The sequence below is a fragment of the Nicotiana tomentosiformis genome, chromosome 4 (genome assembly GCF_000390325.3).
Source record: "Nicotiana tomentosiformis chromosome 4, ASM39032v3, whole genome shotgun sequence".
Lineage (NCBI taxonomy): Eukaryota > Viridiplantae > Streptophyta > Magnoliopsida > Solanales > Solanaceae > Nicotiana > Nicotiana tomentosiformis.
In genome coordinates, this window is record NC_090815.1 from 71,038,656 (window position 1) to 71,064,550 (window position 25,895).

The 25,895-nt window shown below is 36.0% G+C and overlaps 1 protein-coding gene across 2 annotated transcripts; it reads left to right on the forward strand.

Moving 5' to 3' along the window:
* The first annotated feature begins 22,142 nt into the window (after nt 1-22,142).
* LOC104088125 (NAC domain-containing protein 30-like) lies at nt 22,143-25,669 on the forward strand. Of its 2 annotated transcripts, XM_009592752.4 has the most exons (4): nt 22,143-22,282; nt 23,400-23,567; nt 23,649-23,920; nt 24,903-25,669. In XM_009592752.4, the coding sequence occupies exons 2-4, from the start codon at nt 23,408-23,410 to the stop codon at nt 25,371-25,373; spliced, it is 903 nt and encodes a 300-aa protein (XP_009591047.1). In that variant the 5' UTR covers nt 22,143-22,282; nt 23,400-23,407; the 3' UTR covers nt 25,374-25,669. The 2 variants fall into 2 exon arrangements, with proteins under 2 accessions (XP_009591047.1, XP_070055949.1); XM_070199848.1 differs by lacking the exon at nt 22,143-22,282 and having other exon boundaries at nt 23,078-23,567.
* The last annotated feature ends 226 nt before the right edge of the window (nt 25,670-25,895 follow it).

Here is a 25,895-nt window from a genome sequence, read left to right on the forward strand (position 1 = left end):
TTAAAATTAGGCCCGTTTGTCCATATATTATTATTTATTTTTTTTCATTTTCTTTTTCAAAAATATATTTGTCCATGAAATTCAAGTCTTTGAAATTTTTTCGAAAATGAGTTATTCAAAAACTACTTTTTCAAAATTTTCAGAAAAACTTTTTTCTCCGCTCACAAAATTGCAACACTTTTTCAAGTGAAATGCATATTCAAATATAATTTCAAATTTCAAATACCATTTTTCAACTTAACTCTAAATACTACTTTTTTCAAAATTTATAATTTTTATGTCCAAACGCTTACTCACACCACAGATAGCAACTTTTGCATGTTCACTAATCATGTTATTATGATCATCATTCAAGCATACAAATATTGGTGCATTTTATCTTGTAGATAAAATATCAGCCTTTGCACAATTCTCAATATAGGCACAGTTACACACTGTTAGTTATCCTTGTCAGGAAGATAAGGATATTCTCATTAAAGTTTTATTATCCTTGTCGCAGGTTGTTCTTGACAAATTTATTATTGGAAAAACTCATAGAACAATTGATGTGGCAATTAACAGAAGCAAAACAAGTTTCACTAAAGAGAAGAGAACAAAGTTGGATAATTTAAAATATTCACAAAAGCTATTAAAAAAGAAGAGAACAACTCTCTTTTTTACAGAGAAAATAAGTGGTTGCTATAGGTCCCTTTCTTTCCAGAACATGTCACGGGAATTTTCTTCTATTTTGTACAAATAGAAGAAAAAAAAAGTAAAAAAGGGACTTCAAATAGATCAGTTAAAAAATAACCCCAAACACAAATATAATTCAGCTTAGTTGGTACTTAAAAGAAAACCAAAGAAAAAAAGAAGAGAAAGTCAGTTTGAACTTCACCACTGGCTATTGATGTTTGGCCAAAATGCTATATTTTTAGTACATTACTCTCCTTACATGTTGTTAGTTTAGAGGTTAATTATGCAAAGTTTGAGCTAAATTATGTTGTTTTATGTGTAGGAGTATCGGAAGACAAATACGAGTGAACGTTGCATAAAAAGAGGACAAAAATACGAGAAAAGAGCACAAAAGCACGAAATACCCAAACCGTGCTACAGACCAGTCTTCGCGAGGTCTATAGCCAGCTTGACCGCGCTACAGACTAGGCTTCGCGAGGTCTATAGCTAGGTTGACCGTGCTATAAGCCTGGCTTCGCGAGGTCTATGGCCCGGTAATTAAAAGTCGCGGGTTAAAAGTCTCCAATCCGGATCTGGACTCAAGGACTTCAACCATAGCCTATAAATACTCCCTAAACATATCGAAGAGAAGGGGGAGGGTGAGGGGGGAACGTTTTTTAGAGCAAATCCGACCAAAAAGGGGGACATTATTGGAGAGGCAAGAAGGCTATGAGAACACTTGGAAGCAATGAATCACAAGAGTTTTCTCTTCCGTTCTTCCTTCATTTGTATTTTAATGCTTTCAATTATTATCATAATTGTTAGTATGGTTATGAGTAGCTAAACTTTCCCATCTAGGGTTTGATGGAACCTTTTGAAGGATGATTTTTTGTCACGACCCAAAATCCCACCACAGGCATCGTGATGACACTTAGTCTCTAAGACTAAGTAAGCCGATTATAATCATAATTCAAGCCATTTTTTATTTTAAAACATATAATTTAATACAACCTCCCAAGACTGGTAATACTGAGTCACGAACTCTAACTGAATACATGGAATTATCTCGAGGATCGAATATACAGTATTGTTCGAATAAGAAATTAACAGTACAATAAAATGGAAAGACTCTAAGGGACTGCGATGACCAAGCAGTCCTACCTTGAATCCTTGCGATCATACTCTAATCTCTGTCCGAATATAATATCTTCAATACCTGACTCTGTACAAAAATATGCAGAAGTGTAGTATGAGTACACCACAGTCGGTACCCAGTAAGTATCAAGACTAACCTCAGTGGAGTAGTGACGAGGTACAGTCAAGACACTCACTAGTCTAATAACCTGTGCAATATAGTACACAAAAATAATAGGAAATAAATAACAATAATGGCAACACTAATCAACCAGTGATATACACAACAGGGCAACAAGAACACCATTAATATTGCTCAACAAATAACGAATACAAGTACAACCAATTAATCAAGTCCTTCAAATATAAATCTTTCGCCTATATGCTTTTCAAATAATAATCTTCAAGATATAATACTTTCCAATAAATCTCTTTCAAATATAATTCCTTCAAATAAATATCTTTCAAATATAATTCTTTCAAATAAATCTCTTTCAAATATAATTCTTTCAAATAAATCTCTTTCAAATATAATTCTTTCAAATAAATATCACCATGTGACACCTCATTTAACCTTCCTAGTGTGAGAAATATTTTCAATATATCACATCAAATGACACGGCAATACCTTCGTGCACTTATCTCATTCTCACCCAATGTATATATGTAGATCAAATCAATTGGCACGGCAACACCCTTCAGGCATTTATCTCTTACTCACCGTATATACATATAACAATACCAACTAGGTGGAAGAAAAGTTAATAACAATAAAAGAAATAAAGTAGGAGGCACACAGTAAGCAACAACGACTACAAGTCACAAAGAAAACCTAGGTGTACAATAACATCTCAAGATAAAGGCCTGAATAATTACACAACGAAAAGATATCACAATATAATGTATGTCTCTTATCCTCGCCTGCACGGAAACACCCTTCGTGCCATGAACATATAATAATATAAAAATAATAGCACGACATCACCCTTCGTTCTTTTACTCTCATCCTCACCTGATAATATAAATGAAATGGCACGGCATCACCTTTCGTGCTTTACACTCTCAATGGCACGGCATCACCCTTCGTGCTTTACACTCTCAAATGGCACGGTATCACCCTTCGCGCTTTACACTCTCAAATGGCACGACATCACCCTTCTTGCTTTACACTATCCCTCACATGATAATATAATTCAAATAGCACGGCATCACCCTTCGTGCTTTACATTTTTTCTTACCAAGCACATGTATATCATTAACAAGCAAGGTAGGAAGTATAAATAACATCAAGGAGAGTGTTTAAACCACAATACAATACAACAATTCAAATCACAATTTGCCACTGACCACAACTAAATTCCAAATATGTAGAAGAATCAATAAATTTCTCAACAAATAGCCCAAGGCTCCACACAACGTATATAAAACCTCAAAATAATCAATAAAGGTGAAAAATACTCAGTATAGGGCAACGCCTTCATTAATCCAAATTTTTGATAATTATATTAACTTCTCAATTTAAACTTATCTAATAAATATTTGCAGATAAGGATTCCATCATGAATTTAATTTCAAGAAAAATATCAAATCAACAAACACACGGAATTCACATAAAATCTAAGTGACAATAACACTAAATTATTATATAAAATACAAACTCGACAAATAAGGGATGAGGCGTGATAATTCAAGGATTTACTAACTACCAACAATTATTCAATTTAATACATAAAAATGTCTAAAACTTTAAACCAATAAAATTTGCACATATAAGCCCGAGTACGTACTCGTCACCTCGCGTACACGGCTTCCATTCACACAATTTTCACATAAGACTCAATGCCTAAGGGGTAATTCCCCCACTCAAGGTTAGGCAAGATATTTACCTTTTTGAAGTTATGCCAATTTTTCAAAATCTCCTTCTTGCTTGAATTGACCTCTGGATAGCTCAAATCTATCTATCCAAATTAATTGTGTAACTTCATTAAAATTCATCGAAAATAATTCCGGATAATAATACATCGACTTAAAAATTTATTCCAAAAAGTCAACAAAAGTCAACACGGGGCTCGCCTCTCGGAACTCGATATAATTTTTATGAAATCCGAACACCCATTCCAATACGAGTTCAACCAGATAAATTTTACCAAATTCCGATAACAACTCGACCTCCAAATCTTAAATTTTTGTTCTTGAAAGGTTTTGCAAAAATCTTGATTTTTTTCATTTAAATCCGAAATAAATGATGAATATAACCATAGAATCATGAAGTATAATCTCTTTCGGATATAGAACACTTACCCCAATCCATATGGTGAAAATCGCATAAAACAACGCTTCAATTCGAGCTCCATAGCTTCAAATATGTTAAAAATGACTGAAACCTCGAAATATAGCTACTGTCCAGGTGTTTACTCTTCGTGATCATGGAAAACGCTTCACGATCGCGAAGCACAACTTTTCTCAGCCTAAAATTTGCTATTCACGATCGCGAAAAATGCTTCGCGATCGCGAAGAACAAGTGCGCAGCTCTTCCAGATAGTCTCTAGTATAATGGTTATAACATTTTGTACATAACTCCAAATTGCAAATGGTTTAATTTTCTGAAAATTAGACACCAAGAGCTACAACTTTCATGTTTTGCTCATCTCTCAGTTCCTTATATATTGTGAGATATAAGCTGCCAAATTTAGCCCTGTGCAACACAAGTTTCTTCTTAGCGATTCCAAAACTCTTTGTAGACAGCCTGTAGTTTATAAAACATAACATTTTGTACACAACTCTAAATGCCAAATGGTTTAATTTTTTGAAAACTAGACACAAAGGTCTACAACTTTTATTTTTGGATCCTCTCAAATTCCTTATAGATTGTGAGAGATAAGCTTTCAAAATCGGGTCAGTGTAGCAGGATTTTCCTCTACGCGATCGCGAAAAGGCTTCCACGATCGCGATTCACAGTGTCCAAACAGCAAAATTGCTCTTCGCAATCGTGACCATTTGTCCGCAATCGCGATGCATACCTCTGTGGCCAAAAACCAGCAACTAAAAATGGCCTAGAAATGGTCCGAAACCACCCCGAAACTCACTCGAGCCATTTGGGACCCCGTCCGAACATACCAACAAGTCTCAAAACATATTACGGACTTAGTCGAAATCTCTAATCATATCAAATAATGCCAAAACCACAAATCATACCCCAATTCAAGCTTAATGAAACTAAGAAATTTCAACTTCTACATTCGACGCCGAACCCCATCAAATCAAGTCTGATTGACCTCAAATTTTGCACACAAGTCATAAATGACATAACAGACCTATGAAAAATTTCATAACTAGATTCTGACCCCGATATCAGAAATTCAACCTTCAGTCAAACTTTTCAAAAATCTTCTATTTTCCAACTTTCACCAAAATGCGTCGAATTGTCCTACGGACTTCCAAATCCAAATCCGGACATACGCCTAAGTCCGAAATTACCATACGAAGCTATTGACATCATCAAAATTCTATTCCGGGGTCGTTTGCTCAAAAGTCAACTCTCTGGTCAACTCTTTCCATTTAAGCTTTAAAAATGAGAATTTTTCTTTCAATTTAATTCCGAACCTTCCAAAAATCAACCTTGACCGCACACGCGAGTCATAATATATATTACGAAATTGCTCGGGACCTTAAGTCGCTGAACGGGGCGTTAATTATTAAAATGACAAGTTGGATCATTACATTTTTCTGTTGCATTTAATATAATTTTGCCGTTGGATTTTCTCTTCTTGTTCAACTACGTGATTATTTTAGTTGATTGAAGGGCCCTCAATTGACTGTGCCTATTTAGTGTGTATTTCTTGGAAGAGGGTACATATTTAGGTAGTTGTTGAACAACATCACTCCTAACGTATGTGAGGAATCAATACAGAGGGTTTAAAGGTATGATTAGGAATAACGAAATTTTGGTGCGATCTTAGTGAGCGGTGAATTAGTGCCAACTAGCGTAGTTCGGAAAAATATGTCTAGTAAATTATGGTAGTTGCTCGGAAGAGAATTACGACACCCGAAGTACTCACGATCGGTAGAAAATACTTAGGTAAAATTATAGAAGACGTAGCGGGAAGGATTCCGACAATTGGGGAAATCATAACTCTAGACCTCCTTAATCTTGTCTCCAACCCTTAGTATCCCCAGTTGTTAATCTACTAATTTAATTTGTTAGTTAATTAGATACAAGAATCTTAATATTTATAACTTAGAAATTGTTCGAGCTAGTCTTCTTAGTGATAGTAAACAGTTGAAACGTAGTAAAAGCAACTCCACTCACTTCCACAATACCCATGATGCGGAGAATACAGTGACACTATCATAGAAATCCCTGACCATCCTCTGTAGCTGTGCCACAGAAAGTAGGTGGGCTATACTTCTTAAACCTCTCAAGTCTCTTATGTTCTTCTTCTGATGCCTCTGGCCTGACCTCAGGCTGAACCGGAATAACAGGCTGTACCGGCACTACACCTGGAACCTGATCTACGGGAAGCTGCTGCTCTGGAGTACGGGCTGTAGGAGTCTGAGTTACTCCCCCAATCTGTGAAATATTTGGTATAACAGAGTCAATCCTGCCCGAGTTAATGTACCAAACATATTCAAGAACTGTGCTAAAGTCTCCTGAAGTCCGGGGGTAACAACAGGTGCTTTTGGTACCTGTCCCCCAACTGGATCTACTAGGGGCTCCTCAACTGCTGCTCTGACAGGTGCTCTAGTCGTGGCACGTGCCCTTTCTCGGCCTCTACCTCTTGCGGCCCTAACAGTATGCGTGGGAGTCTGCTCAGCTGAACCGGTAGCACGTGTCCTTACAATTAGTGAGAGAATAGAGATACAAAGGCTCAAATACTAAGATCAACAAATTCTGCACGAAAAGAATGGAAGAACTGGAAATTTCCTAACAGTTCTGTAGCCTCCCGAAGATAAGTACAGACGTCTCCGTACCGATCCGCAAGACTCTACTAGACTCGTTCATGACTCGTAAAACCTATTAACCTAGGGCTCTGATACCAACTTGTCACGACCCAAAATCCCACCCCAGGCGTCGTGATGGCACCTAGTCTCTAAGACTAGGTAAGCCGATTTCAATTTTATTTCAAGCCATTTTCTTTTGAAACATATAATTTAATACAAGTGTCGAACCCAAAAGTGGAAACAAATATAACAACCTCCCAAGACTAGTAATACTGAGTCACGAACTCTTACTGGATACATGTAATGATCTCAAGGATCGAATATACAATACTGTTCGAATAAGAGTTGACAGTACAATAAAATAGAAAGACTCCAAGGGACTGCGATGACCAAACAACTCTACCTTGAATCCTTGTGATCAACACACTAACTCTGCCCGAGTCTGATATCTCCAATACATGGCTCTGCACAAAAATATGCAGAAGTGTAGTATGAGTACACCACAGTCGGTACCCAGTAAGTATCAAGACTAACCTCGATGGAGTAGTGACGAGGTACAATTAAGACACTCACTAGTCAAATAACCTGTGCAATATAGCAGTATATAATAGTACTGGAAAACAACTAGCAATAATAGCAACAAAATCAACCAGTGATATTAACAGCAAGGCAACAAGAACACCATAATTATCACTCAAACGAATAAAGAACACAAGTACAAGCAATTAAACATGTCCTTCAAATATAAATCTTTCACATATAATTCTTTCGAATAAATACCTTCCGAATATATTTCTTTCAAATAAATATCTCTCTGTAACACCTCATTTCATAATCATAAAATATGGGTCTCAACCCACTTTTATATTTTGTAACACGGGTATCAGCCCACTTTCACATTTCTACAGCACCTCGTGCCCATAATTCTATCATAACTGCACGGACAACTCACGTGCCAATAATACAATTATCATTTACTCATGACACCTCGTGCCCACATCTCATATCATAACTGCACGGATATTTCACGTGCCAATATCATAATCATCATGTTTCCCCGGCACCTCGTGCCCACATTTCATATCACATCTGCACGGACAAATCAAGTGCCAATAACATAATCCGCCCGACAATATCCATATGCTCACAATTTCAACATGGATCAACTATTATCAAGTTTATCGAAACAACAAGACAAGTTGCACAAGATATAATAATGAACACAAGGAGAATCACAACATTACACAAAAAATCATCAACGCCATAATCCCGCATCATCAGATAAAAATCATCAACATAAAAACCACACATCATCACATAAAAATCATCAACATAATAACCCCACATCATTACATATCATCCCTGACGCCACCCTTATCTCTCATATAGCCACCTTTATCACTCCTATAATAGCCTCCCTAATCTCTCCGTCATGACAATATCAATAGCCACCCTTATCGCCGCTATAATAGCCTCCCTTATCGCTCCGTTTTATAGCCTCCCTTATCACTCCGCCCAGATATTATCCCGACGCACATAAAAATAGTAAAATGCCATTCTTATGCCAGCATAATGTCAACAATGGAATGCCACCCTTATACGCCGCATATCAGTAACCCAATTCACATAACTATTCATATAGAATATTATCACAATAACACATCATCATCAACTCGCATTTACAAATTGCCCGTAGGCCACAACCTTTCCAATGGTATAACAAAGTCAATTAATTTCACTACAGATAGTCCACGGCTCAACACAATGTATATAAAATCTCAAAAATAACAAAAAGGATGGGAAAATAATTCAACATAGGACAACACCTTCTTTAATCCAAATTTTAGATAAATATATAAACGCCTCGATTTAAACTTATTTAATTAATTATTTGCAAATGGAAAATCCATTATGTGATTATTTCCAAGAAATATCAAATCAACAAACGCACGAAATTCACATAAAAATCCAAGCTGCAATCACACCAAATTATCATATAAAATACAATCTCGACAAACAAGGAATGAGGCATGACAAATCAAGGATTTACTAAGTTCCAAAATTTTTTCAATTTAATACATAAGGGTGTCTACGAACTTCAACCGATATAATTTGCACATATAATCCAAGTACGTACTTGTCACCTCACGTACATGGTTTTCAATCACACAATTTCCACATAAGACTCAATGCCTAAGGGGTAATTCTCCCACTCAAGGTTAGGTAAGATACTACCTCGACGAAACTAAACCGATACTTTAAATGATCCTCGCGAGTGAAGCCACCTCCGGATGGCTAAAATCTGAAATTTGCCCCTTCATAATACTACGATGGTCCACCACACTAAACAAATTTTAATCTACAACAATGCAATACAATTGCGCCAATATTAGCAGGATTTCTATACTTTAAGTTATTTAGACATTTTATCAAATATCTAATGTGCATATTTTTCTACAACCTTCTTAAATGGAATTTCTTCACCTAACAATCACCTTCCACACAAATGATTGATCTCACAATCGTCTCTAGGTCATTCACAATTTTCCTTAGCACATGCATGCCCATCATTTCACTCCCAACCCATAAATCTTATCAATTAATTCATTTTAAATTCTCTACAATACCAACAAACCTAGGTTGGGCACTTATTTCTTCCAATCACCATCCCATAAGTCCTAACACATATTTCGTACATAAATAATCACCATGAATTAGTTAGAGGTGGTAGACATACCTATTGTAGACCAAATCTTGAAAGACAACTTTTGGGGTGTTCTTGAGATTTTGAAGAAATATTATGGAATCGAATCAAAACCTTGTTGTAACTAGTGATTGAGAAGTAAAATCATCATAAAAACACACTTAAAAACTCACCTTAGGTGTGTATTGGAAGCCTTGGCCAGATTGGTGATGGAGAGAAAGCCCTAGTCTTGAAGAAATGATTTAGCTCCTCTCTCTACCTGCCCTTAGGGTTATTTAATGGGCTCCTACGTGTGCGACCGCACACCTGGGCAAGTGGCCGCGCATCTGGCCTCGCACACAAGGCAGAAACTCTCAAATTTATGCGGCCGCGCATCTGGGCCCGCATATGACACATGTCCGGTAAAATAGCCATAACTTTCTGTAGAAATATTCAAATGACGAACGGTTTGATGAGTTGGAAACTAGACTCAAAGTGCTATAATATTATAGGTAGATCACCACTTTAAGTCTTTATATTTGGGTAGTTGCATGCATTTGAAGTCGTACCTTGTGCGAATTTATTTGAAACTTTGGCCCATTGCATAGCTCTCAACTTGTCTTAATTCTAGGGATCTCCTTAGACCCTAACAATATCCAATATACCTCCTACACTTTATACCATGATCAGCTAAGTTGTTCCAGTCTTTAACCTCTCGTGGAGATGCAAGACGACACTTAAGCGACTTGTGAGTGTGCTTATGGCCTCGGATTAACAGGAATATCGAGGGGCCTCACATCCTCCAATAACACTAGAATCACGAATCGCGCATCGATTCAAGCCCAAGAAACTTATGAAATTCTGAATTCCAACTCGACCTTGTACGCAAGTCACTGCACATGTTACGAAGGTTCTCGATACCTTAAGTCGTTGAACGGGAAGTAAATTCTAAGAACGACATGTCTGGTCACCGCAAATTTAACATGGATCTGACAACGCCATCTCAGTAGAAGATTACTTCTTTCATCCATACTTATAAACTTTAAAACCAATTTCTTACACTCCAAACATTTTCAAAAGGCCTGATTTTCACATCAACACACGGTATTAGTCTCAACTGGCTATAGCAACTCGTGCCTACGCACACATCAACTTTCTTGATAGTGCTGAAGTACTTCGAAGTTTTTTTTTCGGGGTGTTACATTCTCCTCCACTTAGGATCATTCGCCCTTGAATGAGAAGTAGAGTCCGCCCTAAAACACATAACAGAACTTATCTCTTCTTTCGCACGTCTCAATCCCCTAAATTTTAGTAACTCCCAAATTCTTTTCAGAAATTTTGGCAGAGTCTCCCCTGTAATTGGGCCTGTCCACCTGCTAGAGTAACACCAAAACAACTCCTAACAACACATCCACAACCCAACAAAGCACCACAGTGTATATATTAATAATACTAATCTTAGTATTACAAGCACTGTATTATCATAATGATATCTGGACATGAAGCATATCATATGTATGCCCATAACCACATCTCTGTTCTTAATAGTTGTTCATAATCGATTACAACATCGCCAATTAACCTCATGTTAACAAAATCTCATTTCAAACCTCCACTTTACTAACAATGAGACACGAGGCATGAAGACCTCATAATTATTTATCCAAATTAACGAGTCATATTTAATGCCACCTGGGCACTCACCTCGTAGGCTAAAACTCAATAATTACAACACGAATATGGTAAATTATGCACAGAGAAATTCATAAAAGAATTTTTAAATAAGTCTAACAGGCATGACTCCCTATAAGTACTATAGAACAAATTTAATTTCACAAGAGAGAATTTAAACACATAAATTTTCATCACAAGGATCTCGTCCTTATATAACTTCCACTACGGATTATAGACCACTTTAAATATTTCACACCATATAAAAATGTGAGGATCTCGTCTTCGACTCCGAATCACAAGTATTTTGCACATTGTGCCAATATAAATTTTCCATTTCCTTTCTTTCTTCTTTTAAATAAATTCCGTAAATAATTTTTACAACACATCATGAACCCCCGTACCAATAGGGCATATAATTCATAAAATTAAAATCAATTATTCTGAAATAACATCAAAACCCACTGTAGAGAGTAATAGAAAGTCACTTTTGGACTTATAGTCCTCAATAGTGTAGAAACAAAAATAATAGACACGGGCTAACACCGTCAAATCTCCCAACAAGGATAAACACGTGAGTGGAGTACAAATTCACAAACTTAACGTATAAGGAGCATGATATGAGATCTCACCTCGATAATCGGGATTGAATCAAAAGAAAAATAGTGCTCCTCTATTATGAATTAAATCGTACCTTTAACGACACCATCTAGTGTAACAGCCTCAGCCATACCATAGCAATTATATCAACGGGCCGGGCCTCCCCCTTTAGGGCGCCCTTTACCCGCCGTCCTCTACCCCTGTCTGGAGGTGCATGTGGAGTATTAACTGGAACAAAGCTTGTAGCATGAGTGTTCCGATGAAATCCACCTCTCCCAAGTCTGGGACAATCTCTCATGATGTGCCTAATATCACCACACTCATAACAACCCCTCTACGGGCGCGACTGCTCATACTGAGTTTGTGCCGGATAACTGGAATAACCACTGTAAGGACCCAGTGCCGGTGGTGCACTAAAAGTATTAACTGGAGCACTACGAGTACTCTAAATTGTGGACCGGGCTGACCGATTGCCCGAGCCTCCTCCATGATAAGTGTTAGATGTAGAGTAAAATCCACTGAATCCTCCAGAATTTCGAGACCTCTTGGCCTCCTTAGACTATCTTTCCTCACTTCGAACACGTTCTAACATCCTGGAAATCTCCACTACTTGCTAAAATGAAATGCTAGTCTCTAACTCTCGATCCATGCATATTTTAAGATCATAATCGAGCCCCTCAATAAATATGCGGACTCACTCTTTGATTATAGGAACCAAAACTGGTACATGACGGGCTAACTCACTGAACCTGATGGCATATTCTGATAATGTCATGGTGCTCTGACGCAGGCATTCAAACTCTGTGTGCCACATATCTATGAAAGTCTGGGGAACAAATTCTTTCAGAAACATTTCCGAAAATTGAGCCCGAGTTGGTGGTATTGCATCGGCTGCTCTACCTTCTTCATAGACTTGCCACCACTGATACGCTGCTCCTGACAGCTGAAATGTAGTAAAAGCAACTTCACACACTTCCACAATACCCATGGTGCGGAGAATACGATGACACTTTTATAGAAATCCCTGAGCATCCTCTATAGTTGTGCCACTGAAAGTAGGTGGGCTATACTTCTTAAACCTCTCAAGTCTCTTATGTTCTTCTTCTGATGCCTCTCGCCTAACCTCAGGCTGAACCAAAATAATAGGCTGTACCGGCACTACACCCGGAACCTGACCTATGGGAAGCTGCTTCTCTGGAGTACGGGCTGTAGGAGTATGAGTTACTCCCTCAATCTGTGAAATATTTGGTGTAACAGAGATGAATCCCGCCTGAGTTTATGTACCAAATATATTCAAGAACTATGCTAAAGTCTCCTGAAGTCCGGGGGTAACAACAGGTGCTTCTGGTACCTGTCCCTCAACTGGAGCAACTGGCGGCTCCTCAACTGATGCTCTGACAGATTCTCTAGTCGCGGCACGTGCCCTTCCTTAGCCTCTACCTCTTGTGGCCCTAGCAGTATACGCGAGTGTCTGCTCAGTTGAACCGGTAGCGCGTGTCCACACCATCAGGGAGAGAATAGAGATTCAAAGGCTCAAATTCCAAGATCAACAAATTCCGCACGACAGGAATGGAAGAAGTGGAAATTTTCTAACAGTTCTGTAGCCTCCCAAAGATAAATACAGATGTCTCCGTACCGATCCATAAGACTCTACTAGACTCGTTCGTGATTCGTAGAACCTATGAACCTAGGGCTCTGATACCAACTTGTCACGACCCAAAATCCCACCCCAGGTGTCGTGATGGCACCTAGTCTCTAAGACTAGGTAAGCCGACTTCAATTTCATTTCAAGCCATTTGTTTTTTGAAACATATAATTTAATACAAGTGTCGAAATCAAAAGCGGAAATAAATATAACAACCTCCCAAGACTGGTAATACTGAGTGACGAACTCTTACTGGATACATGTAATGATCTCAAGGATCGAATATATAATGCAGTTCGAATAAGAGTTGACAGTTAAGTAATATAAAAAGAATCCAAGGGACTGCGACGATCAAGCAGCTCTACCTTGAATCCTTGTGATCAACACACTAACTCTGCCCGAGTCCGATATCTCCAATACATGGATCTGCACAAAAATATGTAGAAGTGTAGTATGAATACACCACATTCAGTACCCAGTAAGTATCAAGACTAACCTCGGTGGAGTAGTGACAAGGTACAATCAAGACACTCACTAGTCAAATAATCTGTGCAATATAGCAGTATATAATAGTACAGGAAAATAACTATCAATAATAGAAACAAAATCAACAAGTGATATAAACAATAAGGTAACAAGAACACAATAATTATCACTCAAACGAATAAGGAACAAAAGTACAAGTAATTAAACATGTCCTTCAAATATAAATCTTTCACATATAATTTTTTCGAATAAATACCTTCCGAATATATTTCTTTCAAATAAATATCTCTCTGTAATACCTCATTTCATAATCATAAAATACGGGTCTCAGCCTACTTTTATATTTTTGTAACACAGGTATCAACCCACTTTCACATTTCTACGGCACCTCGTTCCTATATTTCTATCATAACTGCACGGACAACTCACGTGCCAATAATACAATTATCATTTACTCACGACACCTCGTGCCCATATCTCATATCATAAATGCACGGACAGTTCACGTGCCAATATCATAATCATCATTTTTCCCCGGCACCTCGTGCCCACATTTCATATCACATCTGCACGGACAAATCACATGATAATAACATAATCCGCCCGACAATAGCCACATGCTCACAATTTCAACATGGATCAGACTATTATTAAGTTTACCGAAATAACAAGACAAGTTGCACAAGATATAATAATAAACACAAGGAGAATCACAACATTACACAAAAATCATCAACACCATAATCCCACATCATCATATAAAAATTATCAACATAATAACCCCACATCATCACATAAAAATTATCAACATAATAACCCCACATCATCACATATCATTCCTGACAATAGCCACCCTTATCTCTCATATAGCCACCCTTATCACTCCTATAATAGCCTCCCTTATCCCTCTGCCCAAACAATATCAATAGCCACCCTTATCGCTCCTATAGCCACCCTTATCGCTCCTATAATAGCCTCTCTTATCGCTCTGTTTAATAGCCTCCCTTATCACTCCGCCCAGACATTATCCCGACACACATAACAACAGTGAAATACCATTCTTATGCATGCATAATGTCAACAATGGAATGCCACCCTTATACGCCGCATATCAGTAACCCAAATCACATAATAATTCACACAGAATATTATCACAACAGCACAACATCATCAACTCGTATTTACAAATTGCCCGTAAGCCACAACCTTTCCAATGGTATAACAAAGTCAATTAATTTCACAACAGATAGTCCACGGCTCAACACAATGTATATAAAATCTCAAAAACAACAAAAAGGATGGGAAAATAACTCAACATAGGACAAAACTTTCTTTAATCCAAATTTTAGATAAATATATAAACGCCTCGATTTAAACTTATTTAATTAATTATTTACAAATGAAAAATCCATAATGTGATTATTTTCAAGAAATATCAAATCAACAAACGCACAAAATTCACATAAAAATCTAAGCTGCAATCACACCAAACTATCATATAAAATACAAACTCGACAAACAAGGAATGAGGCATGACAAATCAAGGATTTACTAAGTTCCAACAATTTTCCAATTTAATACATAAGGGTGTCTACGAACTTCAACCGATATAATTTGCACATATAAATCAAGTACGTACTCGTCACCTCGCGTACATGATTTTCAATCACACAATTTCTGCATAAGACTCAATACCTAAGGGGTAATTCCCCCACTCAAGGTTAGGCAAGATACTTATCTCGACGAAACTAAACCGATAATTTAAATGATCTTCGCGAGTGAAGCCACCTCCGGATGGCTAAAATCTGAAATTCGCCCCTTCATAATACTACGATGGTCCACCACACTAAACAAATTTCAATCTACAACAATGCAACACAATTGCGCCAATATTAGCAGGATTTCTATACTTTAAGTCATTTAGACATTTTATCAAACATCTAATGTGCATATTTTTCTACAACCTCCGTCAATGGAATTTCTTCACCTAACAATCACCTTCCACACAAATGATTGATATCACAATCATCTCTAGGTCATCCACAATTTCCCTTAGCACATGCATGCCCAACATTTCACTCCCAACCCATAAATCTTATCAATTAATTCATTTTACAATCTCTACAATACCAACACACCTAGGTTGGGCACTTATTGCTTCCAATCACCATCCTATAAGTCCTAACACATATTTCATACATAAATAATCACCATGAATTAGTTAGAGGGTGTAGACATACTTATTGTAGACCAAATCTTGAAAGACAACTTTTGGGGTGTTCTTGAGATTTTGAAGAAATCCTATGGATTCCAATCAAAACCTTGTTGTAACTAGTGATTGAGAAGTGAAATCATTATAAAAACACACTTAAAAACTCACCTTAGGTGTGTATTGGAAGCCTTGGCCGGATGGGTGATGGAGAGAAAGCCTTAGTCTTGAAGAAATGACTTAGCCCCTCTCTCTATCCATCCTTGGGGTTATTTAATGGGCTCCTACGTGCGCGGCCGAGCACCTGGGCAAGTGGCCGCGCACACAAGGCAGAAACTCTCAAATATGCGCGGCCGCGCATCTGGGCGCGCATATGACACATGTCCGGTAAAATGGCCATAACTTTATGTAAAAATATCCAAATGATGAACAGTTTAATGCGTTGGAAACTAGACTCAAAGAATTTAATTTGATAGGTAGATCACCACCTAAGTCTTTATATTTTGGTAGTTGCATGCATTTGAAGTCGTACCTTGTGCGAATTTATTTGAAACTTTTGCCCATTGCATAGCTCTCAACTTGCCTTAGTTCTAGGGATCTCCTTAGACCATAACAACATCCAATACACCTTCTACACTTTATATCATGATCAGCTAAGTTGTTACGGTCCTTAACCTCTCGTGGAGAGGCAAGACGACACTTAAGCGACTTGTGAGCGTGCTTATGGCCTCAGACTAACAGGAATTTTGAGGGGCCTCACATCCTCCAACAACACTAGAATCACGAATCGCGCATCGATTCAAGCCCAAGAAACTTATGAAATTCTGAATTCCAACTTGACCTTGTACGCAAATCATTGCACATATTACGAAGCTTTTCGATACCTTAAGTCGTTGAATGGGAAGTAAATTCTCAGAATGACAAGTCGGGTCGTTACGATCCCCATATATACTGTGAAGGAAACCACTCGTGAAAAAATTATTAAAATATTTCCGAAAGCGAGTTATGTGCACTAACTCAATCTTATGTGTGGAATATGTGTGATATTTGTGGTGGTCAAGATGGTCAATTTTATGATTGTACTTGTATTTCTTATCCTCTCCCAACCCCTTATTATGATGGTTCTACATTTTCATGTGAAGTTAATAGGAATAAAGAACTTGGGCAAGCTGACCTGAAGGAGATCAAAGATAAATTGAAGTGTCTTGTGGAACAATATGGTGAGAAACCCCTGCAGATACAAAGGCAAGAGGTAACTTTTCACTACTTGGAGGCTAAAGCGAATAAACTAATTGAACCTTGTAAAGAGCAACAAGCTTACATTGTAGATAGTAGCCAAGAAGAGTATGAATTGGCTGCAGAAATTGACATTATAATAGAGGAGTTGAAAGTAGAATATGACCAAACCAACCAACTAGAATTTGATGATGTCGATGTTGAAAAGGTGGAATTGGAGTCAACTGAGGATCTTACAGATACAATTTTAATTGATTCTTGTTTGCGGCAAGAAGAGGATGTCGATAACAAGTTGAATTTTCAGTTTGAGCACATTGGTCCTCACGCTAATCATTTTTCGACATTATGTTCGAAAGGAGGTATGGAAATTGATTTGCATGAGCCAATGCAAGAGTCAAAGGAAGAGGTGGATGAACCCTATATTCTAAAATTTTCAATGTCGTCTAGGCAAGGTGACATTCCTCGGTTGAAAGCCAAAAAGTGAAAAAGAATCACTTAATTTTTAGCTCGTAACAATTTGTATCACCCCAAGAGCATGATCATAGAGCAGAATCAAAACTTGGGGTCCAATTCATAAGTTCAAAATGGAGGCAAAAAGTGATTCGCGTCGTGCCGCGACGTTAAATCAAGCGCTTGTTGGGAAGCAACCCAACTTTTTTTTTTTAATTCTTTAGTTTTTATTATTGTATTATTCTTGTAGTGTTGTTTTTGATTTCTCTAGGATCATGGGAAGCAAGGCCATTGGAAGAAAGCAAAAGCAAGTGAGATGGTTAGAACTAAGTGTGGGGTGCCCACACAAAGAACCAAGTATGAGAGAAGTCTGAGTACCCCATGAGCTGCTAATACTTCGGCCTTTGGCCTACCAGGGAGTTTCTTTTACCCTCTTGTATTTATGGATGTGAATTAGGGACAATGCACAATTTTAAGTGTGTGGTGAGGAGATTGTCTGGGTGACTTTCTATGCTATTTTAGTTGTGTTAGTTTAATTGAATATTCTTTTTAGAAAAATAGAAAAGATTGGACTTTTTCCGACGATGGATCTATTAGACAGTTTTCTTGAGGGTTTAAAGTCTAACAAAAAACACACAAAAAAAAATAAAAAAAATAAAAAAATCCAAAAATTTGTCTTTTATTTTTGTAGGTAGTAATAATTCCCCGTGGTTTTTCTTTGTACCTCGGTTCTTTTCCATGGGATGTAGTTTGAACCGGGCCATAGTTTTTCCTTATTTTTAGAGTAGATTAGGATTTAGGAAATAAAAAGAAGGAAGATGAGATTTCTAGGCGCCTTTTGACTTGTTTGATAGTAGCATATTTAGGCTCTAGCATGTGTAGTACCTTGCCTATGGTTTGAAAATGCTTATGATGCCTTGTTGAGTAGATAACATGTTATTGACGCCTATATCTCGTTTTCTTGGCTTGTGTCACTTTATGCTTGATGCTTAATATTTTGTGGCTCAATGAACACTTGCAATTATTTGAGAATCGGAATGGAATCGTCCTTAGTGAGTCATGTGCCATGTGTGGTGAGAAATTATATAGTCCGTGTCATTGTATTAGAGTCTAGAACTTGCCCGGCATGTGAGTTGAAGCGAAATTTTAGATTTGCTCGGTTTGAAAAATGATTTAGGCTTTATTTGATCCTTTTGAACTTAATACTTACCACAAATAAAAATTATCCCTAGTCATCCCTTTTGAGCCTATAGACTTTTATTTGGCAACCACATTATAAGCCTATACCCCTTTGTTCTTAATTATCATTATTTTTATCCTTTTACCTCTTAAAACACTTTAATTGTGAAATGAGCGCTAGAAGAAATAAGAACTAAGTGTGTGGTGACTTTCGAGTGGAACCAATAAAAGAAAGAAGGGTGTACTTATTTTGTAAAGTAATACACCACTAGCAAAAACTGAAAAGGGAGAAATAATAGTAGGAAAAAAAGAGAAGAAAAGAAGGAAAAGTCTAGATGAATAAATTATTGTCTTGTTCTTGCTAGTAGTGCTTAAAGAAAGAGGGAATATTTTTAGAGTGTGATCTTATTTGTGAAATTGAAGTGGATTGAAGAATTTGCATTTAAAGTTTATTATGTGATGTGTTAAAGTGCTTGGGAGGATGAACCACTAATCCAAAATATATCTTACCCTTTTCTTAGCCCACATTACAACCATAAAAAAGTCCTAATTGATTTTAGATTGAGCAAGCCTACATTAGTAGAGGTTTACATAATGGGCAAGCCTATGGTACTTTGTACATGCATGTGACTTCTTTGTGAGAGGAATTTCTTTGATTTATCTGAGTCCTTAAAATATATTTGAGCATTTGATTCGAATATGTGGATTCAACTTACTCTTTTGTTCTTGTTGTGAGGGCACATGATTTCGCAAGGGATAGATGACGTTATTAGATTTCTCTATGATGTTAAGTGTTCAAGCCATGAATGCATTGTGATATTGAGTCGGTTTATGAGGTTAGGATTGTTATAATCATGTTGTTTTGTTGTTGAATAAATTTTTGAAGTATGTCATAAAGTAAAGGGAAGTGTTTGTTGAAGGCATATGCTAAAGTATAATTGATCTCATTTATGTTTAGACTGTACAAGATTTAATAACCTTATCCATAGGAGAGTAAAAACGTGGCTGGTATGTTAGTTATAACCCGAACTGCATTATCAGCCATTCAAATGTTCGATATCTTGTTATCTTCATTAAAAAAACAAATTTAATCTATATACATGGTTTAATATTTCAGCAGAAGGATATTCAAATAACCATTCTTGGACCTGAGTAGCTATGCCACTACTCACATGTACAAAGTGGCATACAATTGAAATGATTTTAGCTAAATAGTCTTTCTTTTCTCTCTTTCTACACTTATCTTGTGGACAAATGAAAAAAGGAACGTCATATATTGGACAATAAAGACCCGCTAAGTAGACATCAGAAAACGAAGGACAACATCTATTTTTTTTTAGTTAAAACCTTAAAGGTAAGTAATCCTTTTATCTTATACATTCATTAAAGGTAATTAAGTAATTTTTTTTTTGGTTGCTAATAAGGTAAGTAATTCAAGTTAAGTCAGTAAGCAAGGAGGTTTTTCTCTCTAGAACTCAAGCATTTACTTTCAAGTCGAAGAGCGAGAAAAATAAGTGAGATCGGAGTGGCTTGAAGATATGACTGATAAGCTACTTTTCTTCATGTATTGACATTTATCACTTCAAATTTCATACATCAACATCCATTTCATATTTTTAATCAAATCTTTTCACTTGTTTTCCTAAACTTTTCACTCCGTCCTGCACTCTTTTCCTTTAGTTAGTTCAAAAAAGAGTATCACTTTCTTATATTCAGCAATAATTTAATTTAAAATGCTTAGTTTATCCTTAATGAGATAATTTATAACCATACAAATATTTACCACTTATTTTAGATCACAAATTTTAAAAATTTTCTTTTCTTTCATAAATTTCATGCACAATAAAACACCATTACAAAAAATTGGAACAAATTGAGTACTGTATATAAATTACAGTAACTTCCAGAATAGAAAAAAGGTCTATTATCCCTAACAAAAATCATGCATTTTAAATGAGGCAATTAAGGCTAAGTGTAATTATAGCTGACAAAGGGTGATGGCTCATCTTACAAATGATTAGCCACATGACATTGACAGCGTGGGAACCAGGTGTCGATGTTCGACGGCTGCCAATTGTCCAAGGGCGGCGCACCACATATACAAACAAGAACAGCAACTAAACACCAAAATTTGTTTTTAAAAAATTGGTTTTTTTTTTCTGCGGCCATCGCTTGATATTTATACCTTAATTAGCTTATTTTTCTGAAAAATAAATCACTTTGACATAATGATTTTTAAGATTTATAATGATAGTGAAAATACTTATAGTCGAATAAGAAAGGAAATCACTATGAGTATCCCTTAGACAAATTGCTCGAGCTTAGATGCCAGCTATATGCACTAGTTTCAAACTATTTGTTTTTTTTCTTGAGTTAGGATTAAACAACTCGAAATTCGTGCCATTAACCTGATCCTTATAGGTGATTTAATCTGCTATAGAAGGTCATTTGTCATATTTTTAAGTTGACCAATAATTTTCACTATTAGATTAAGTTACCTATAATAATAGGTTGCAACTCTTAAGCACTTATTTTTTAAATAATTTAACAGTAAGCACTATTATATTAACCCGAAAATAATAGGACAAGAATCGACAAGTTGATTGAAAATACAAAGGGAAAGGGAAAGGGAAAGGGAAAGGGAAAGTGAGAAAATCTTAGAGCATAATATAACGGCGGAGAATGAAGAAGAGGAGGGGTGGCGTGAAAATTCGTTGTCACGCCGTCCAAACAATATTGCCACCCCCACGCGTAATCATCAACTAACCCCCCTTTCAAAATAACTCTTTCTCTTAGATTGCATTTTTTGGTTCTTTTGTATATATTTGCAGATGCAAACATTAGCTTTTATAATTAAATTAAAAAAATAAACAAAGGTTATGGTAAATTGGAAGTAATCCATCATCTTTAACCAAAGATTTCAGATTCGAGCACTAAATATGAAGTTACCTATGTTACAAAACGCGTACTTTACTCTCAATGTGTAACTCTCTGACGTGAATCTGTATTTAATTAAGTCCTAATACGAATATCGGACAACAAGTGAATTTTTTTTTTTAAAGAAAAAAGTAACTTTGAAAACATATTCTGTCATATTCATAGAATTTTTAAGTAATTCCTTTCTGTTGTTGTACCTGTTATCACACACTACTCTTTTTCTACTAGCTAGTTAGCTAAAAAGAAGTCTTTTTCTACATATATATTTTTATATATATATATCCTTTGCTCACCAACAACATTTCAACCAACAACTGATTTATCCATTTTGGTTTCTCTCATTCTTAAGTCTCTCTTTTCTCTCTTCTCCAAAACTACATTATCTTCATTCTTTCAAGAACTCTCTTCCGATCCTCCTCCTTCCTCTTTTGTCTCTCTCTCTCCCTCAGCTCGAAAAACGGTAAAGAGTCCTCTCTTTGCTTTTTTCGTTTTCTTTGTGGTACTTAATTTATTCTGTTTTGTGAGTTTGCTATTGTTTCCATGCAGATGAATTCCTTTAGGTTTTATTTAAACGAACATGAAGGATGAGTTTATAGTTTTCCTTTGTGTTTTTTCCATCTAATAAAACATCCTTAAGTTGTAGGAAGATCATGAAATCCTTTCAAACACTAATCTTGAATTTTCTTTCACGTCTTCATTTGTTATTAATTGCATGTTTACTTACTTTTTCTTTCTATTTATTAGGAGTAGCTTTTATTCGTATTAATAATTACAGTGTAAGATTTTGGCCCTCTTACTGTCACTTGATTGGCTAAGAAAATATATCAAAAGAAAAAGGCATTACTATCATTTTATTGAATGTCATAATTCATTGGTCATGAAGTGAAAATAGTATAGTCATAGAGATTGAATGCGTATGGTAGCGTGAAAAGGGTTTTCTTAAGGGATCATGTGTAATTGAGTGGATTGCACTCAAAGAAATCATTTCAACATATGTTTTTTTTTTTCCCCAAAAACAAAGTCAATGTTTTCGGCTACTTTTTGTACATGTTCATAGAATTGCCTGAAGGGTAACCATTGCATGCAACTAATTGAGGCTTACTGATGATTTCTTCTTGATGATTTTCATGTTTTCTTGTTTGGTAGGAACCAACTTACGGTCTGCCATTTTCCTAATTGCCTCAAGTAAAAATAAAAATTTAAGAAAATATTTTTAAATTCGAAAACCCCAACCCCCCCCCCCCTCCCCAAGACCCCAACCCACCCAAAGAAAAAACAAAAAAGAATGAGGTAATTAATGATGGCTTTAATTTGCTCACGAATGGATGTGAGTGAATAGAATGATTACAAATCTGCAAGATAAGAGAAGTGTAAGATTCACACTTTATTGAGAGGCAGAGGGAATGTTGGTCTTTGCAAAAGTGTATTTTTGATGTTTATTACTTAACCAAAACGAGATATAAGAAATATCTTCCAACAGTATATATGTCAAGCCTTGATATAACTTTATTAGTTAGGTTACACCCTTATTTTTGTCCAACATTTTCTCTGTTGAACTTTTCTTAATTATATATCAGATCAAAAAATGGAAATGGAGTCATGTGTTCCTCCAGGTTTTAGATTTCATCCAACAGAGGAAGAACTTGTTGGATACTACCTCAAGAGAAAAATTAACTCCCTCAAGATTGATCTTGATGTCATCACTGATATTGATCTCTATAGAATGGAGCCATGGGACATCCAAGGTATCATTCTTTAAATATTCAACATTAATGACATGATCTTGTACGTAACCAATATTGTACTTGTTTTCTCAACACATGCAGATAGGTGCAAACTGGGATATGAAGAACAAAAGGAGTGGTATTTTTTCAGCCACAAGGACAGGAAATATCCGACTGGAACGAGGACAAATAGAGCTACAGCCACTGGATTTTGGAAGGCAACAGGAAGAGATAAGGCAGTATTATCAAAAGAGAAGATAATAGGGATGAGAAAGACACTTGTTTTCTACACAGGAAGAGCTCCTAATGGAAGGAAAAGTGATTGGATTATGCATGAATATCGTCTCCAAACCTCCCAACATGGACCTCCTCAGGTCTGTTTCATTAATCATTTCCTATTTGAAAAAGCAAACTCTCTCTTCTACTACTTGAAGTTGAAAATTGATGAAAATATGAACAACTGTATCAAATGGTACTTTATATTTTGCTTTTTATAAAGTCACTGTTTCACTATATTCTCATGTGAACATAGTTAATATTGTGTCACACATGAAGCAGTATATAGTAGTATTACTCCATTATTTATGACTTAACTTTCTCTGTTTTCCATTTAAATAAGTTTGTTTCTTTTGTCAGTGGACTCTCATCCAATTATTACTTACTTGGCATGGCAATCAGGAATTAAAAAGAAACACATAGTTACTTTTTTTTGTTTCTTTGAGGTCAATTTTTATGTTGGAAAAAGGTTTCCGGAGAACAATAAGTATATTTTTAAACGACAAACCTTCTTCACTTGTTCTATATTGCATGCATGTTATCTATTTATTTATAAAAATAATACTAATATGTATATATCAAGGAGTGTATCTTCTTCATTACCATCTAATGTTTGAAATGCATTGATCGAATTAATTTTGATTCGCGTCGGTTATACGGCCCATTAAAGTGAAATGCTTACTTTTTTTATTCTAAAGCCTCGAGCCCATGACCTCTAATTAAAGTTGGAGGTATCTCATCCATCCATAACAATCCTTGATCGTAACAAGGAGTGCAACTAATTGAACTAAAGTAAGAATATGTCTCAGTTAGATTGTCTTGCCACCATACAAAAACGTAGTCTTAATAAGAAATGTTGAGATATAATATAAATAAGTAATTAAAATTGTGCTCTCTCATGACTTAAACTTTCAGATGAGATGGTTACACACTTCAACAAGAAATAATAACTTTGTGTTTGTAATGACACATGATTAGATAATTATGGATCAAGAGGAATTAGTTTGGAAAAATGATTGTTACCCCTTACTTCTTTTAACTTAGTACCTTGCTGACCAAATTGGAATTTGATATTGACAGGAAGAAGGATGGGTAGTATGCAGGGCATTCAAGAAGCCAACTCCAAGCAACAATCCAAGTTTAGAATCATGGAAAAATGCTTCTGCTTATAATTGTATCAAAGGAACCAACACAAGTTATAGACCACCTTCAGAAATGCCAAGTCCAATGCATTATAATCCATTCAACCAAACATCAAACTTAAATCATCAATTCCCTTTTAATCCATCTCCCCATCATCATCAAGATCTCATCTCTAGCCAGATACTTGGATTTGAAAATCAACTAGTTGAACTCCCACAACTTGATAGCCCCACCATTTCAACAAGTTTGGCTACTCATGAAGAAGAGAAGAATAGTTATGGGAGTAATTGCCAATTTTTTGATATGATTGAGGCACCATCTTCTTCTTATTCTTTCCCTAATCTTCCATTAGTCGATGATGATCAGAATCGTATGAGCCAATTGCTTCAATGTTACCCTGATTTATAGCTTTCATTATATGGGGGAAAAAATAATCTTCTATGAATAATCGTAGAGATTTGTATTAGCCAAAAAAAGGGTTCGTGAAATTTGGTTGGAGTTAAAAGCAGATGAGTATGAAGGAAAAAGTTCAAAATATAAAAGGAAATGTGGAAGCTGCAAGGCACGTTAAAAAAGTGGCCTTTGAGAATTTTTAGTTGTTTAATTAACTACCTATTGACTGTTTCAAGATATTCTACAACTGTGAATTGATGTTATATGTATCTACGTACTGATCGGAGAAGCTTTAATTTTTTTCCTTTCAATTTTATTCTTCTTTCCTTGAGTTTTCTCTATTATGAAAACTTGGATGTTTATCTTTTGCTAAAGCTGATATACTAAAATCTACCTCATATTTAATCTACTTTCATGGCTATGGTGGGTGATTTATTTGTATCAATATAACTTGTCCTGACGAGAAATAACAAATACTTAATGAAATAATTAAGATGAGTCGTATACCAGTGTTATAGATAAAGTAATAACAATAAT

Excerpts from the sequence above, each read along its gene's own strand:
- LOC104088125 (XM_009592752.4), top strand. The coding sequence starts at position 23,408 with ATGGAAATGGAGTCATGTGTTCCTCCAGGTTTTAGATTTCATCCAACA. Across the intron at positions 23,568-23,648 it reads GGAGCCATGGGACATCCAAG|ATAGGTGCAAACTGGGATAT; the intron begins GTATCATTCTTT and ends CAACACATGCAG. Across the intron at positions 23,921-24,902 it reads CCCAACATGGACCTCCTCAG|GAAGAAGGATGGGTAGTATG; the intron begins GTCTGTTTCATT and ends TGATATTGACAG.